Genomic DNA, 15,946 nt, shown 5'->3' with positions numbered 1-15,946 from the left:
AATATCTCAAACATCAGGCAAAACAATAGATATGAATCCCTGTATATCTATTATTATTTAAATTTTGTTATTTCTGTATTATAAGTATTTATTGAACTTATTTTAAAACCTTGCCATATTTATAAAACAACGTAATAGCATTGAGAGCTAAAAGGTGTCAACCCTTCAGGATGGTATTCATCATTATGACATCATGCTGTTGATTTTTCCCTTTCTTTTGGTTTTAGTAAATTTACGCAACTACCACCAATGCATAGTGAGTGATGTAAGAGATTTTTTGGTTTTATTTTAGATAGTAACTACAGATAACTTATTTAAGAAAGCAGGACACTAATTTCTAATGGGCGCAGCATAATGGGGCATTTCTAGCTCACATCCGGTTTGATTGCGTTCGATCGAAACCCATACACTGTTCGCTGCAGTCGAAGGCTGGTTATATTAAACAGTTTCAGCCGGATGTAGAAGTTTTTCGGATTGAAGTCCAATACCACCTCGTGAAAGTATGTGAGTACCTGAAAGAGAGAAAGAGAAGAAAAATGCAAATAGTTAAAGATTTCATTTTCGGCACAATTCAAGAGAAATGTATATTTTACTGTTTCAAGTGAACGTGTGTTTTTGAATTTAAAATTATGGCCTTCTCAGTTCCATTGAGCCTCATGTTCAAACGAGCCAAAAAAAAAAACAAACAATTCCCGATTTAAACCTTTTGCCCCAATGTTCACATTCATAACTGCATTCTGTTCCGCCCGCGCGTAAATTTTGCTCTAATTAGTTCGGTATGCTGCGACTGTCAGACACTTCGCACAGCAGAACCACCCGCTCAAAATGGTCCAATTAAATGCACGATCCAAACAACTCGATCGCCTTGATGCCCGACATTACGGCTGTCTCGTTCCGTTTCTACTCCAGCTCCCTACGCTCTTTCTAATGGTGACCCCGAGGCTAAGGTCAATAAGCAACCGTTACAACAACCTCTTGATCCATTCGATAGACCGATAGAGCTGGCATCATAGCGGCACAACAACGTAGCACAACGACGCGAAAGCGTTGTAGTAGCCGCTTCCAAGATGGACTCTATGCTAAAGCCGTTTTTGTGGTTTGGGTTTCACTTTCGCTTGTCTATCGCGCTGTGTTTGAATTAGAAATGACGCACCGCACTTCCCTTGCACCATCTAGCCACACCTTAGTGGACGTATACCCGGTATGGTGGTACGGTTGTCGTCACACGTAAAACTATTTTTGGGAGCGTCGCGGAGTGATTACATGACATGCTTCAGCAGAAGGAGGAGATCTGTTTGGCAACAAAACCGAACACCGGGCACGTTCCCAGCACCGACCAACCACTCGCCCAAAGTGGCTAAGGTTTGTACGCGTCAACGTCCATCCACACCAGCAAGCGCCGACGAGATCATAACCCAGTAGCACGGGTCTTGCGTGAGCAAATCTGTCCACAACCTGTGAAAGAGTGCCAACATTCGTGGAATGCGAACCACAATGAAATAGCTCCGTCTTTTGAGGCCTAGCACAAACAAAACCACTACCGTGCCGTTGTCCTGATGCCGACTTTAGCGCACTCAGCCCAGCTAACAGAGCACTAGGGCATCTCCGGCATCGCAGCATCGCGCGAAGGCCATTAATTTCACTTTTTTATCACCACCATTACGTCTTGTAATACGCGCGTTTACCTTAGAGGAGTTGAATTGTGTGAACGTAATACTTTCACCATCCGCTGCAGTGAACTTCTCTACGACGGTAACGTTTTGCGGCTCCACGAATGGACCGACCGATTTGTGCAGCACCTTCAGGATTTCGTCACCTGCATCCGGGCGGAAGTGTGTTTTCCCAACATATGCAAACATGGAAGTACAGAAAAATCGAATTTGAGTTCGAATTAGCTTGATAAACGGTCACAGAACACTAGCACACGGTATTTGTTTTCGCGTCCATCTGGGTGTTATATCATGCTACGCGCAGTATCGACACACCGTGCGGAAATGGACAACACGCACCTTCTTTGCGGTTGCCTAGCCCGTGGCCAATCCAAAAGCCCTCCTCATCGTAATCGATTTCATAATCACTCTGCTGCGTCCTGGCCACCTGAAGATAGGTAAGCGCGCAGCACGCACCGATCACTAGCAGCAGCTTATCGCGCATAATGAGATTCACTGATCGTGTCACCGAGTGAATGAATGTTCATAACCCTTTACACCAGCCACGAACGACGCACTATTATCACGTACGGCTATACAAACACAACAACTTAAAACTCTACACTGTCCGAGATGAGCTGCGTTTCTCTTCGCGCGAGATGCTACCGATGGCACTCACGACGTGCGACTGTGGGCCTCCGAGTGGTCCCGTCCGGTTAATGTCCACCGTGCACGCGCCGTAAGAGCGCGCACGTAAGCTGCCCCAACCCTCGATCGTACGCCGTGCCAGTCGGCACTTTTCAGCAACGTCAAATTCCCGCACCGTCGATCCGAGCAGGTTCGTCGCTACACCCGACGGCCAAGTCTTTCGATCCGCAACAGCTCTTTGGCGACGTGAGAGTGCTATTGCGATCTCCTTCCTTCCTGTGGCGGCTGTGGTGGCATACGCGTCATCAGATGTGATCATGGATCAGCGAAAAGACACCGCGACCCTTGATCGATCGATCGTACCTCGCTAACGCACTTCATAAACAGACGCTAAACACAAAACACGCACACTCATACACGTACAAGCACGTTCTTCTAGCCCCACGCACCGCCAGCGGCCAAACTAAAAGTCACTATTCAAAATGCCTGGGACGGCTTGGCTCGTTTTGCTGGGTTTGTTTATTGAAGCTGATGGAACCGTCTAATGGAGGGAGAGTCGCTTTATTGCCCATCGCGAGGCAGACTCGCTGACATTGAGGCTGATAATTTGCCTATCGGTTGCTTTAAATCGATACGAAAAATATTTAAATTCCGTTGACAAATTCCTGCCACATTAGCTGGCAATACAATCCACAGTGGCATTTGCAGGAAGTAATTCTTGTTTACAGCCATGTGGCTGCTGTAAAAGGGAACCATTTGTGTTGTTAGCACATACTGATATGATTTTTGATAAACTTGAATAATGTTAAGGCATTTGACAGAAGGAAACAGACGTTGAGTAACAACTGAACTTAATAAAAATGCAGCAATAATTGTAAAAATGTGATATTTTGCATTTAATTTCGATTATTTCAATCTAAAATATGATTATTATTTTTCCATCTTTTCTGTGTCAAATATGAAAGAATTTTAAACTAATGCCACAACAATGCAACAAGTCGTATGCACCTTACAAGCAATGATAATGATTACAATCATGTTCAATCACAATACAAATCAAACAAAAAATCAAAAACATTTTAAAAATAAGATGTACCAGTCCAGAACAGGTTCATGGTTTATGTTCACTATGTTCAACGGATCTATCTGCTTATGTTGTTTCACATCCACTTGGATGATGATAAAAAAAAAACTACCACGATGATGATTATACAATCACTAATTCGTTGCAGAAACGTACGTATGAGGTAATGGATAAATTTCTCTTTTCATCTGACAGTATCGTATAAACAGTGCAACAACTGAATGTTTTGCTGATTGAAAACTGATTGAAACTGAAACTGATTGAAAAAAAAACTACTGACGTTTTTAAACAAAGCATCCACATACTTTAGGAAAACAAAATATTATTATTGTGCTATATCTTTGTATATGTATATGTATATGTATATTTTTTTACATACGATCGTTACAGTAAACTCGAACAAAAAATAACCTACTTTCTGATCGTAACTTTATGTTTGCAGGAATCTGTTTACATCACAAATCAAAGTCAAAATAGCTCATATGCTTTATTTCATCTGCCTCACACGGTGAGACTGTACAGGATTACAATACCAAAACCACCTTAATCACGTCGTAGATAACAACAATTACTCCTTTGCTACCTATATTAACTGTACTGTTTACTCCTTTAAAATCGTAACGTAAACATTTAACATCCTCGCTTATATTGATGCGCCTCGCTCACTGCTAATAATTATATAAAGAATAATAATACTAACAATACTAATTTATGATTTATGAGATTTATGATTCACTATGTATGAGTTAAAAGTAAGAGCAAACAATGGTTTTACATAAATCGAGACTTTTAAAATTATTTATACTTGCTCGAAAACTCATTCTCAGTTTAGTAGCTGTTCTTTGAACATATAGCCTTTAACAGATCAGTATCATATCATAAGGTGCTGTTCTGCTGTGGTTGCAACACATGAAATTCCAAAACAAAAACAAAACGGACACACCCAAACATGCGTACGAAAGTAAATGCGAATCGGTTATTACGATGTAAACAGTATCCCTTGAAGCGAGTGCGACCGCCAGTGTAGCTTACAACTCGTAGTCACCTTCCATGCCGATACGAATCGTTTCAGCACATGTTTTCGTCACAATTCGATACCGGTTTCTCACGCCAAAAAATCGGGCCCACTATTCGCCGCAAGCAGTATTCTCCTTTTTCAACAACTCCACAATGGAATGTTGTGGATGGCTACCAAATTCCGTTGTTTTTTTCAACGACTGCTAACAATTTTCATTTCAAAACTGTAGCTCATGAAGAGACAATAGTATTACTAAACTAAAAAATTAAGCTAAGACATATTATTCACAACTATACTCTATAATCACAAAGGTATAGATAACAAATCTGTGATGAGATGTTTCAGTTGGCTGGAAGTAGGGAAAGTGTGAAAGAAAACCTGTTTATAATTTAGTTAGTATCGGCAGCTCACCAAAAATTATTTTTTCAAATTTCCAGCAGCTGATGCAACGAAAAAAAATTACCTTCATGTCGAGTAGTGCGTGTGTGTGTGTGTATGTGTGTGTGTGTGTGTGTGTGTGTGTGTGTGTGTGTGGTGTGTGTGTGTGTGTGTGTGTGTGTGTGTGTGTGTGTGTGTGTGTGTGTGTGTGTGTGTGTGTGTTGTGTGTGTGTGTGTGTGTGTGTGTGTGTGTGTGTGTGTGTGTGTGTGTGTGTGTGTGTGTGGTGTGTGTGTGTGTGTGTGTGTGTGTGTGTGTGTGTGTGTGTGTGTGTGTGTGTGTGTGTGGTGTGTGTGTGTGTGTGTGTGTGTGTGTGTGTGTGTGTGTGTGTGTGTGTGTGTGTGGTGTGTGTGTGTGTGTGTGTGTGTGGTGTGTGTGTGTTCAACACATCCGGCGAGCATACACATCTTTAAATAAATGGCCCGTTTAGACCAACGCATACCGAGTACGATATCAATAATATGTATTATCTTTTTAAAAAAAATTTTTTTTTACTTTACCATGGCATGAAGAATATGTAACATTCAATGCCCTAGTGCAGCGGTCGGCAAACTTTTGAGGCAACGGGCCTCATTTTGTAAATGATCTAAAGCAGCGGGACCGAAGAATGCGATTTTTCTATTATTGTGATTTAATTATTACATTATAAAATTTTAAAAACAAAATAATTGGTTAATGATATCAAGCAATGTGATTGGTATTATTGCTGTTTTCCTATAATTGTGTCATCCAAGCATGGTTCAAAATTGATATAACCTACTTATAAACAATTTTTTGATATACAAAAATATAAATCATAAAATTTAGTATGCGACCTTCATTTCGATAGTCTTATTGTGGTGTTAAAATAATGTTAATATTACATAACGGTTGCATTAAAAAATGGACAACAATTGTCGATTTTTTATGGGTTTATCTTAACCCGCACTAACAAAACGTTAATTACACTTTGAGCAGTAGTTTCCCATTAGTTAGCAGACGAAATTTGACACCTCTATCAGTCGACCTCTAACCATGGCCAAAAAAGTGAATGAAAAGCATGTGCGATCAAAGAATGGCACCCCATAGCGTCCAAAATGGACTCCGTGCGGAAGTTTGCGGACGTCGTGTATACCCGTTTTTCCATTTTGATCGCCAACATCTTGGAACTATAAGGCAATAATGAAAGCATCGAAAGAAAGCCCAGGTTCATTTTTGAGATTCCAAAAGAAGCTGAAATGAAGACAGAGGGACAAGTACCTACATTACTGCATTAGCTGGACCGGAATATCGATGCAACCCACCAAACAGTAAAATAATAGCTGGGAAACATAAATAAACAGATCAGTAATTAGAAATCGCATCCACTGGCGCAGTGGCAAAAATTACGCGAAAACTTAATGCAATCATTTCAGGTGAATTTCGACAGAATTTCGATATAACACCCTAGTCCGCAAACTGGTCCAACATCCGTCATCTGTGTCCCATGGATTTTTTTCTACACCAACGTGGTGCAAAAACTCTACTCGAACAATTTTGTAGCAAAAATTTAGGAGAAATTGATGAAAATCGAAGGTAGAACTTAAATCATGCATGTCTCCGTCCACCATGGTAAAAATTCCTAATAACTGACGAAAGGCCATTCGCAAAGTCTTTAACTTATTTGTGCAAGTAATCTGAAATAATTCCCTTTCAACAGATAAAATTATCTTTCGTAGTTTTTTTCTACAGCCAGCCGAAAATGGCATATTTTCGTCACAGTTGCTATCAGGTACACGGTGGCGGTGCTAATCAAACCACAAACCATGGCTGATTGAAACTTGTAGAGTTTAATTAAAACCAGCTCCGACAAGTCACAAAGCTCAAGGGACAAACTGCACTTTAAAGTTTTAAAGTTTTTTACATTATCATGCAAAAGTTACCGGGATATTAATCTCGAGCTCGAACATACTGAACGGTCCGTCATTCCATAGTACTTTAATTAAAAGTTGAAAAAGTACGATGGTTTAATATGGTATACTAAAAGATCTTTAGCAATTTGTGTATGAATCGTTTCTTCCCATCTTTCAAAATCAGTCAAATCCTTTCGCGGGCCGGATTGAATGTTGTGGCGGGCCGCATTTCGCCCGCGGGCCGGACTTTGCCGACCACTGCCCTAGTGCATTTGGGCCGGTCTGGTGGTACAGTCGTCAACTCGTACGACGTAACAACATGCCCGTCATGGGTTCAAGTCCCGAATAGACCGTGCCCCCATACGTAGGACTGACTATCCTACTATGGTAACAATAAGTCACTGAAAACCAAGCTCTCTTCACTAGTGGGTACTTGGCAGGCCTTGACCGTCAGCGGTTGTTGTGCCAAAGAAGAAGAAGCCCTAGTGCATTAAAGTAAGGTCAAAGAATAGTGCATTAAAGTTCGATCTTGTTTTAGCTTAAAAAGGTAGACAGTGGCCTGTTTCATTGAAATAGGTGCTTTATTTTAAAATAAACATGACTTGGTTTTAATCCTATGAGTATTGAAGATGACTGTAAACGATGACTATTACGCTCTGATTCGTTAAATTTGTATCATGTCTGTTTACTATTGATATTTCTTTACTGACTAATGGTTTGATTATAGATATTAAATCATTGATGTGCGTTTTGTATAAACTTAATACAAACAAAACGTCTTAACATCTACTTATTCTTATATTTTGATGGCACGATAACAATTTTTTTTAATAATACAAAATAGTTGAACAATGAAATATCTGGATTGAAACATAAAATAAAATGCAATAATGTATGGCTTACATGACAATGCACGCACAACGACATGTATCATGCACAGGACCATCAAAATCGTACATCATTCAATTTCAATTTTGTCTCATGGTTTGAAATTCATCCACAGTAATTGAATTATTTGTCGGCAAATTGATTCATTTTCCATTAAGTGCACGAGTCGAATGAGGTCCACCTGGCGATATGTGTGTTTCCTGCATCGCTAGCAAGTCTCGAGCTCTCGGGTAGACACAGTCCTTTATCGCTATCAAGTAAAGTTTGTGAAAAAGTTTCAACATCACTTAATTACTTCATTCATTTGTTTACACTCACGCCTCTAGGCTGTATTTTAACTGTAACTCATGTTCATTAAGCATGTAGTCAACCCCTTATCATAATGAAATTGTATGGAAGGGATATTACACTTACTGCACAGCAACTTACCATCAATGCTGCATTAAAACTTATATTTCCTTTTATTTTAATTTACATTTTAATCGATCCAATACTACTGCCGAAATTCTTTATTAATATTTAAGATAAGTCATGCGCTTCAGCAACAATAAAATCTGTTGCTGTGTGCCAAATTGACCCGGTGACTTAAAAAAAGAGATGAAGTCTTATAGAGGTCTAGATCAGAGGTCGACAAAATTTGCAACCAAAAGAGCAAAATTCTATAAAAATGATCGTAGAGTTCTACGTGAAGAGCCGAATAGATAACCCAAGAGTAAAGATGTTTAAAAGTCCCTTGAAATATACGAACGGCAAAGAGTCGCCACCTTGACAGCAAAGAGCCGTACTGTGCCGATTGCTGGGCTAAACCATTCCAAAGCTAGCAACCTAACATACATTTTAAGATGAACAATGTAGTTCTGGTCAGTTAGGGTCTTGCTGCTCAAATTACAAAGAATCCGACCATGTAGTGTTTCATCTAGCGTTACGCAAAATGTTATTCACCTTGTAAACAATTTACTATGAAGGAAAAATACATTGGTAGCAATGGAAACCGTTTTAACTGCAAAATTTTAAAACGTTTAATCAATTTAGAACAATTGTGAATTAAAGGAAATATTTCAGATTAAAACGTAGAATTCTACGTCCGTCTGGCCTCTCAGTGTGCAGCATCAAAACAGTGGTTCGCGCATGTAATGCGCATTGCGCACGTTCAGGCGCTTAAAAAAACATCGATTTTTTTTAAGCTGAAAAGAAGTGATAATTTACATGAATTTTGCAAAAAAAGTTAGATATACAGTATACGCTCAATAATCCGCACCTTTTTAATAAGCTTGCTCCGCTTAATTCGCTCGATAATACGCATAAATTCATGCGAAAAGAATACATTTTTGGTCAAAAGTAGTTGTTTAAGATTGAAATGCACCAAAATATAGGCAATTTGATTTACACCGTAGTTAAGCCATGAATCAATAGCAGCGCCATCTCGAGGCAATGACACAACTACTCCCCACTTCACAGTAGCGCCATCTACGTGGTTAGTTATGCAAAATCATGGGGTCAAAGAGTGGAAATTAAGCCATAGTACAAACCCAAAAATGTAAACATCGCTAGCGGAGCACAGCACTTTGTAATAAGTACCCCAAGAAATACATGCAGAATTCAATTGACAGCACAAAGAGGCGAATGAGCTAGACCTCAAAGTCTCTATAAAAATAAGTAAAAGTAAAAAGTGACAGCACAGATTTTGGAACTAAAACTTAATTCTACATCTTTATATGACCTTGCTAGCAAATTTGAATAGAGTCCTTGGCGGGTAGCTCTTGCTTGACAATTATTAGCGCTCTCCGATGAATATGATAACTGTGCTAATTGATGCTCCCATAGAAAACTCGAATTGTGAGTTATAACTATCTAATGTGGGGCACAATCTTACAGTAGCGATATATGATTAAACAGATAAATACCGTTCTGTTTTTGTTTAATACAAGGTTTCTTTGTTGAACCTGAAAATGTCTAATATATTATAATTAACTCATGGAACGAGCCAAAAATATGAAGTTTCAAAATACACAGCAAAACTTTATTCGATATCTCACGACCCGCCCCGGGTTTTAAGATTTTTGTATGACTTCCTGAGTTATGGGCTGGCAGTGGGTGTTAATGTGCCACCTCCCTTATACTTTTCACCACACTTATATCTGCCTCTTTTGGAAATAACTTGAACGATTCTTAGTATTTAAACTCTCGATATGATCACGATTTCTTATCGGAACCAATAATGAAATTGCTCTTTATGCGAGATTTTACTCGTTAAAAAGGGTTACATTTTTACACTCACACGTTTCTCCACACTTCTACCTGCTTCTTTTGGAAAAAGCTAAATATTTATGATATGATCACCATTTCTTATCGGAACCAAAAATAAAATTGTTCTTTATGCGAAATTTTACTCGCTAAGAGGGGTATAAGGGGTAGTGGTTATGAGGGGTTCCACTGTACTATTTTTTTGTTCTTTAGGATGGACTCGACGAGCTTCCTGACAATCTGTAAGAGCTTTCTTTTTAATGCTTTGGGTGAAGACGGCATCGAAAATATTGTGTCATTAAAACATGATATCTAAGTCATCAGAAGTTAAGTTAAACTGAGCAAATCATCTCATCAATACGAATCCAACCAAAATTTAACGAATATGTGTATATTGCAACCGATTCACAATATGTAATTCAGTTTTTATTTATAAAAATTAACCTAACTTATCCCTACATAACTTTAATCTTAACTCCTAACTATAAAAATAAAAAGAAAAGAATTGAATTGATTTTCGTTGAATAAATCCAAAACAACGATTTTCAAATGATTTCTGTGTTTGATAATTTATCTGCCCAGTTTATGAAATTACATACATCACGTGTTTCAACATCTAAAGAATTGCAAAGTAAAACAATGAGTTTCCTCTTCTTTTGTATCCTATGTGTAATATAAAATTTCATGTCATTTGTATCATGTTTTTGTACACCCGGGCAGTGATGGCTTAAATAAAATCACATTATCTGTGATGTTTAACTCATGCTTTCGATATGTTTAAATTTCGCCGTCACTAATATCAAGCATGCCCTCAGTAAAATTATGAATTTCTTTGGAAATTTGGTCAATTTAGATTAGTTCCTTTATGGAACTATCCATAACTGCATCTGTAAATTTAGTTGAAGAGTAGTTGGATTTTAATACTACCCTACTTGTTGGATTTTAATACTATTAGTACTAAAATCCAACAAAAAAAATTACAATTTATAATCATTGAGGAGCATTCCTCGAAACTATTTCATTTTTGTAGGCACTACAAATGTGTTTGTGATGTGATCATTAAAAGAGTAAGCTAATTTCATTCTGGCAAAATCCTAATAAATCATTCAGTTGCATCGAAAGAAGTCAGGATTATGTTTTGAAACAACCAACTGCAAAAACGGATGCTTTTGGAGATTTCTCTACAAGATTGCATCCATATATTTCCGTAATACTAATTTTTTTCTCATCTTTTACTTGTATTTATTTAGGTATTATGAAGAAAAGCTGACAAATTTGTCTCTATAACTTCATTCCTTTTACTTCTACAAGATTTAATAACTTTGAAATTATGAATAACAATAATATCTTCTTCAAAATTACGCTGATATTTAAATTGGTTAGTCCAGACCGTAGATTATGTAAATGCCCTTGACTTAGGTTATGTATAACATATCTGGCCTCCCGAAATAGTTGATGGAGGAATAACAAATGATATCAAATCATGTTAGTACAATATTGGCCAATATTAGCAGGTGTAATTCCTGTTTTTTGGTTCTTCGCGTTGCGCATTAGTAGATGCAAAATCTATTATTAGGCTCCTTTCATTATCCTTCGTGTTAATATTTTAATGATAAAAATCATAAAGTTTGTGCATTTATTGTAATACACATTTTACAATGTATTTAGTATACAGTTCAGTGTGGTTAAATAAATTACTGGAAAAAACGCTAAGCCGGCTTATCTTCAACTCACTTCGGTAGATTAACGAATCTATCACCTACGGCAATGTGCAAGAAAATCTCATTTCGCTAACTTAATTTTGGACGGGCACCACATCGACCAGTAAAACAAACAACTTTCGTCACCCAAACGCCGGGAGCGATTCATTCCAGTATTATTTACTCGATTCATCGACACCCTCTACGCCAGCAATGGTGAAGGATTCGACCCTGCCAACAAAATCGCTAGAAAATCCCCACATTTGCCGCACTGTTGCCCCAGTCGTAAGTACTTACCCATCAAACGCTTGTGCGAATAAACTTAATCCACACGATCCACTCTATTGGATAAACTCGGGGAAATAATTTTCACTGTTAACCCTACGGCAACGAGACAATGCAGAAAAATTTAATCAAACGATCGATATTAGACGGTATGGTGTTTGTTTTAGAGTCAATACATAGGCATCTATAAATCGTATACCAGGAACATCATAAAATAACAAATTGAATATGTTAACTTAATACCAAATAAATTGCATATTTTCACCAATTTTTTTATATTTTGATTGTCATTGTTGATGATGATACGCATGAAAAATACTTGTGCTACTTAATCTCAAGCTCATTTCATCTAAAAAAAACCAACAAAAGTATAACCCTCAAAAGAATTTTCTAATTTTGTCATAGTAATTTTGTGATTGATAATTAGTAAATAATAATTATTACTATAGATTACTATTCTGCAGAAATGATAAACTAAATAAATAATAAATTTCAACTTAAGCCCTGCTATAAACAACAATCTCTGTAACAATCTCGAACCTTCTCGGATATAATCGGCCTAACAGCTATCCTTTATCGCTCTACATTCATCTTCTTTGGGTAGTTCATTACTAAAACCGTCTTTGTGTTTGATATCCCATTCACTGATTGTTCAACAGTTTGGTCATTTATTTTTTTCTTTTGCTAAGATACTAAAAAAAGGTTGGTCCTACACATCTACAAACAAAACAACATGTAGTTTCTTTCAAAATGTTCTTCAATTCCCTAACTTTCTTTTTGTTTCAGTATTGTTAGTCTTAATATCCTAAAGTATATGCTCTTGGTTTTTGGGTATGTGTTTTTGTTTTTTGCTTTCTTTGTCATAGTTTGTCTGGTGAAAATGTATTCTTTTGAAAAAAAACATAATTTAAGTTTTTCGTCTTTTAGGTTTTAAGCAGTACGGTCAGATCTTTCTTGATGCAGAAATGTACGTCTAACGGATGGCCAAATTGTAAGATTTGTTTATTGCCAAGGGTCGTTTAAATATAATCAAAACCTCTACCTTAACGGAATTCACTCACAATTTGCGAACAATATAGCACATTCCAGTTTTACTAGCCAAAAGAAAGTAAATACTAAGATATAACATTATAATAACCATTTTTATAAAATATATTTTGCTGCAGATATAGCTATAGCTACTTCGGCTAAACAAGATATTTCATTTTGGCTGTTCATAAAATAAATAATAAATTAGTTGTATAAATTAGTAATAATTCATCATTTGTATAAATTAGCTATAAAACAGATACGGTAACAGATCCAACAAACTCTGTTGCAAAGCAGGTAACTTAAATTTGTTATTTGATGTTAATCCCATACAATATTTAAATGCCTTTCCGATTTTTGTTATAAATTGACATAATACGTCCATATCTGTGAAAACCATAACATTTATCAGTGTATTTTTTATTGTTATAATTATCATTGCCATACAATCCTTACAGGCGAAATTTTGATACTATATTATACTTATGTATTTTCTGCTTTGGCAAAACGACCGACATGGTCCTACCATGGTCTTAGTTCTTAGACAGTAGGAAAGTTGTATGGTGTATGTATTTTTTGAGTAATATAACATAATATATCAACCTATTTCACTTTTTATCAAACCATCACACATTCGTGTATTTGTATATATTTTTTTAACAATGGATCTCATAAGACCCCTCGACATATACAAAGTAACAATACGACTACCACATATGATTTACATAATTTCACACTTACGCACAACGATTACAAAGACGCTAAACATTCAGACGAATATACATTTATGGAGTAATATTAGCAAAACATATTTGCTTTTTTATCAAAGCTAGTTTTGGTCCTAGTCTAGCTGTGTTCACTTTTACTTTCAAAACATCGCCTAATCTGACAGATGATTGGAAGCGTAGAAATGATTTAACTACACTACATTATACTATCACAAGTTTTTCCGTATTAAAAACTGTGAAAAAATGAAACTATCACAAGTATCTTTACATTCTCAACTGGCCAAATACTTCAATCACAATTTTCAACCGACTAGGAAACAAAAAACTTTTCTTGTACAGCAAGTGCATTTGATAGCTTTTCAGCGATTTCTAACTGACTTGCCTGACTTTTCGAAGCACCAAGATCATGCACCCGTCTCATTGCATGCCGTTTCCGACGGTAGCATTTGCCTCCACTCACCGACAAAAGTGCATAAAAGATCAAAGGGGCCTTTGAGTTCCTTTCAAACTCATCATCCGCCATACCTCCGCACATTAGATGCATCCGACAGGCTCCGCCAGGATGTAGCACAATGTGTAGCATCCTTTACCATCAACCTAGATATAAATGGTCCATCGAGACTCGCAGCTTGAAAAACATCATTCAACCTCCGTTCAGATGCTGGCATACCGAGTGTGTGTGTGTTTGTGGTACTCGTGCGAGAGGTGAATTATGCACTTTTGTTCTTAGACTTCAACGCTTCTGAACACGAGTTTTTATCTTCTTCTTTTATGTTACGCCTTGTCGTGATACGCAATGGATATCTGTTTCTTGCGCAACTAGTCTTCAAACAGTTTCCATGACAATGAATAAATGTTATACCTAGGAAACGTCTCCAAATGAAGCTTTCCAATGAGCTTGTCAATTTCATATTAAGACATAATTTTCTGTTACTATTTCTTATACCCAGTGGTCAAATATAAAACATAATAATGCTCAAATATACTTGATGAGGAAGTACGGGTATTTTTACCACACGTTTTAAATAAACTATAAACCAAAAATATGTTTTTGCTTTGTTTATTTTAATAGAGACTTTGGACTTTGGAATCAAAAGTATGCTATTGCCCTACTTAATCTTACTTCGTCGGATGGAAAAATAGTACAAACAAGGAATTATTATTATATAGTTTATACATGGATTATTCGTAAAAGTGATGAGAGGTACGCAGACACTATTCTTTGTAAGAGTTTTCTTATTTTCTCAGTACTACGTGCTCAAGCTTTCGTGCTATTGAAACACCATAAATCAATCTTAATTGAAGCCTCCCAGGGTCTGGTCCACCATGACATGGAAGTATTTTGTTTTGACTGGATTATATATTAATGATGATGAAAACGAGTAAGCCTTTGGTTTAGTTTGTCTCTGCATCGTTTTCGTTCGGAATGATTCCTTCTAAACACATCTCACGACATGGTGTCAGTCTATACAAGTTTTTTTAACAAAAAGCTATCAATCACGCGACATATGTGATAGATGCTGTAATACATTAAACAAACTTAAGCTCTTTATAGTTTATTGTTTATATAAGTAAGAATATTAGTGTAATATAAGTGCATCGCCATGTCGTACATTATAAATTATGCATTAAGTATTGCTTGATGCAATCCAAAACGAAATATTAAAATTCTGGCGGGCTTCCATATTTCCACATAAAAACACAAACTTTCATACCATGTCATTTGTTGACAATATAGCGCGCTTGTTGACTTTTTAGTCAACAATTTTGAAATGCACAAGTCATAATTAAAAAAAAATCCTACGAGCAGCACCTTTGACATCACCTACGCAACGTATGTTGAACTGTTTTTTAATGTTCACTGAATCCTTCACACACCTGTTCCCGCCAACACCAAACGTACTTCGAAGCTCGACTTATTATTTGTCCAACAACCACCGTCATTACTATTCAAGCGGTACTTATCCCTAAGAAATATGTGTATTTGATTGTGTATCTTACCTTCATGACCGCTCATGTCGACTTTTCCTATTGTCATGCACCTTAAAATTAAATCATGAATATTGATGAGACAAAGTGTTTGAGTATCTTGTCACTATTTTCTATTTTCATGATATACCTTACCGTTAAGCCAATCGTGTTGTGTTGCTGCTGGTAAAATATTTCTATTGCACGGCAATCGTGCGATGGCATACCAGCTGGATTTTACCTTTTTTAGCCGGTTTTTTTTTAAAAAAGTGTGTGTTCAAATCATTCATAAAGGAAATTATGTGGTATAAGCCATTTTTGATACGCCGGTCAAAAAAAGGTGTAGGGTATTCATTATTACAACAATCGATAAGCATTTGTACAACAGAAGAATGATA

At 36.9% G+C, this 15,946-nt stretch overlaps 1 protein-coding gene across 1 annotated transcript; it reads right to left on the bottom strand.

Moving 5' to 3' along the window:
- Nucleotides 1–364: 364 nt before the first annotated feature.
- On the bottom strand, nt 365–2,464 carry LOC121601796. Its single transcript, XM_041930592.1, has 3 exons — nt 2,010–2,464; nt 1,686–1,816; nt 365–512 (listed from the first exon to the last, which is right to left on the bottom strand). The coding sequence occupies exons 1-3, from the start codon at nt 2,152–2,154 to the stop codon at nt 366–368; spliced, it is 423 nt and encodes a 140-aa protein (XP_041786526.1). The 5' UTR covers nt 2,155–2,464; the 3' UTR covers nt 365.
- Nucleotides 2,465–15,946: the final 13,482 nt, after the last annotated feature.

This window comes from Anopheles merus, unplaced genomic scaffold (genome assembly GCF_017562075.2).
Source record: "Anopheles merus strain MAF unplaced genomic scaffold, AmerM5.1 LNR4000184, whole genome shotgun sequence".
Classification (NCBI taxonomy): Eukaryota; Metazoa; Arthropoda; class Insecta; order Diptera; family Culicidae; genus Anopheles; species Anopheles merus.
Note: the sequence above shows the minus strand (reverse complement) of the source record. Positions and strands in the feature narration are given on the sequence as shown.

Coding starts and splice junctions, on each gene's coding strand:
- LOC121601796 (XM_041930592.1), bottom strand. CDS start 2,154: ATGCGCGATAAGCTGCTGCTAGTGATCGGTGCGTGCTGCGCGCTTACC. Junction 1,817..2,009: donor GCTAGGCAACCGCAAAGAAG/GTGCGTGTTGTC, acceptor GCCCGGATGCAG/GTGACGAAATCCTGAAGGTG. Junction 513..1,685: donor CACAATTCAACTCCTCTAAG/GTAAACGCGCGT, acceptor TCTCTCTTTCAG/GTACTCACATACTTTCACGA.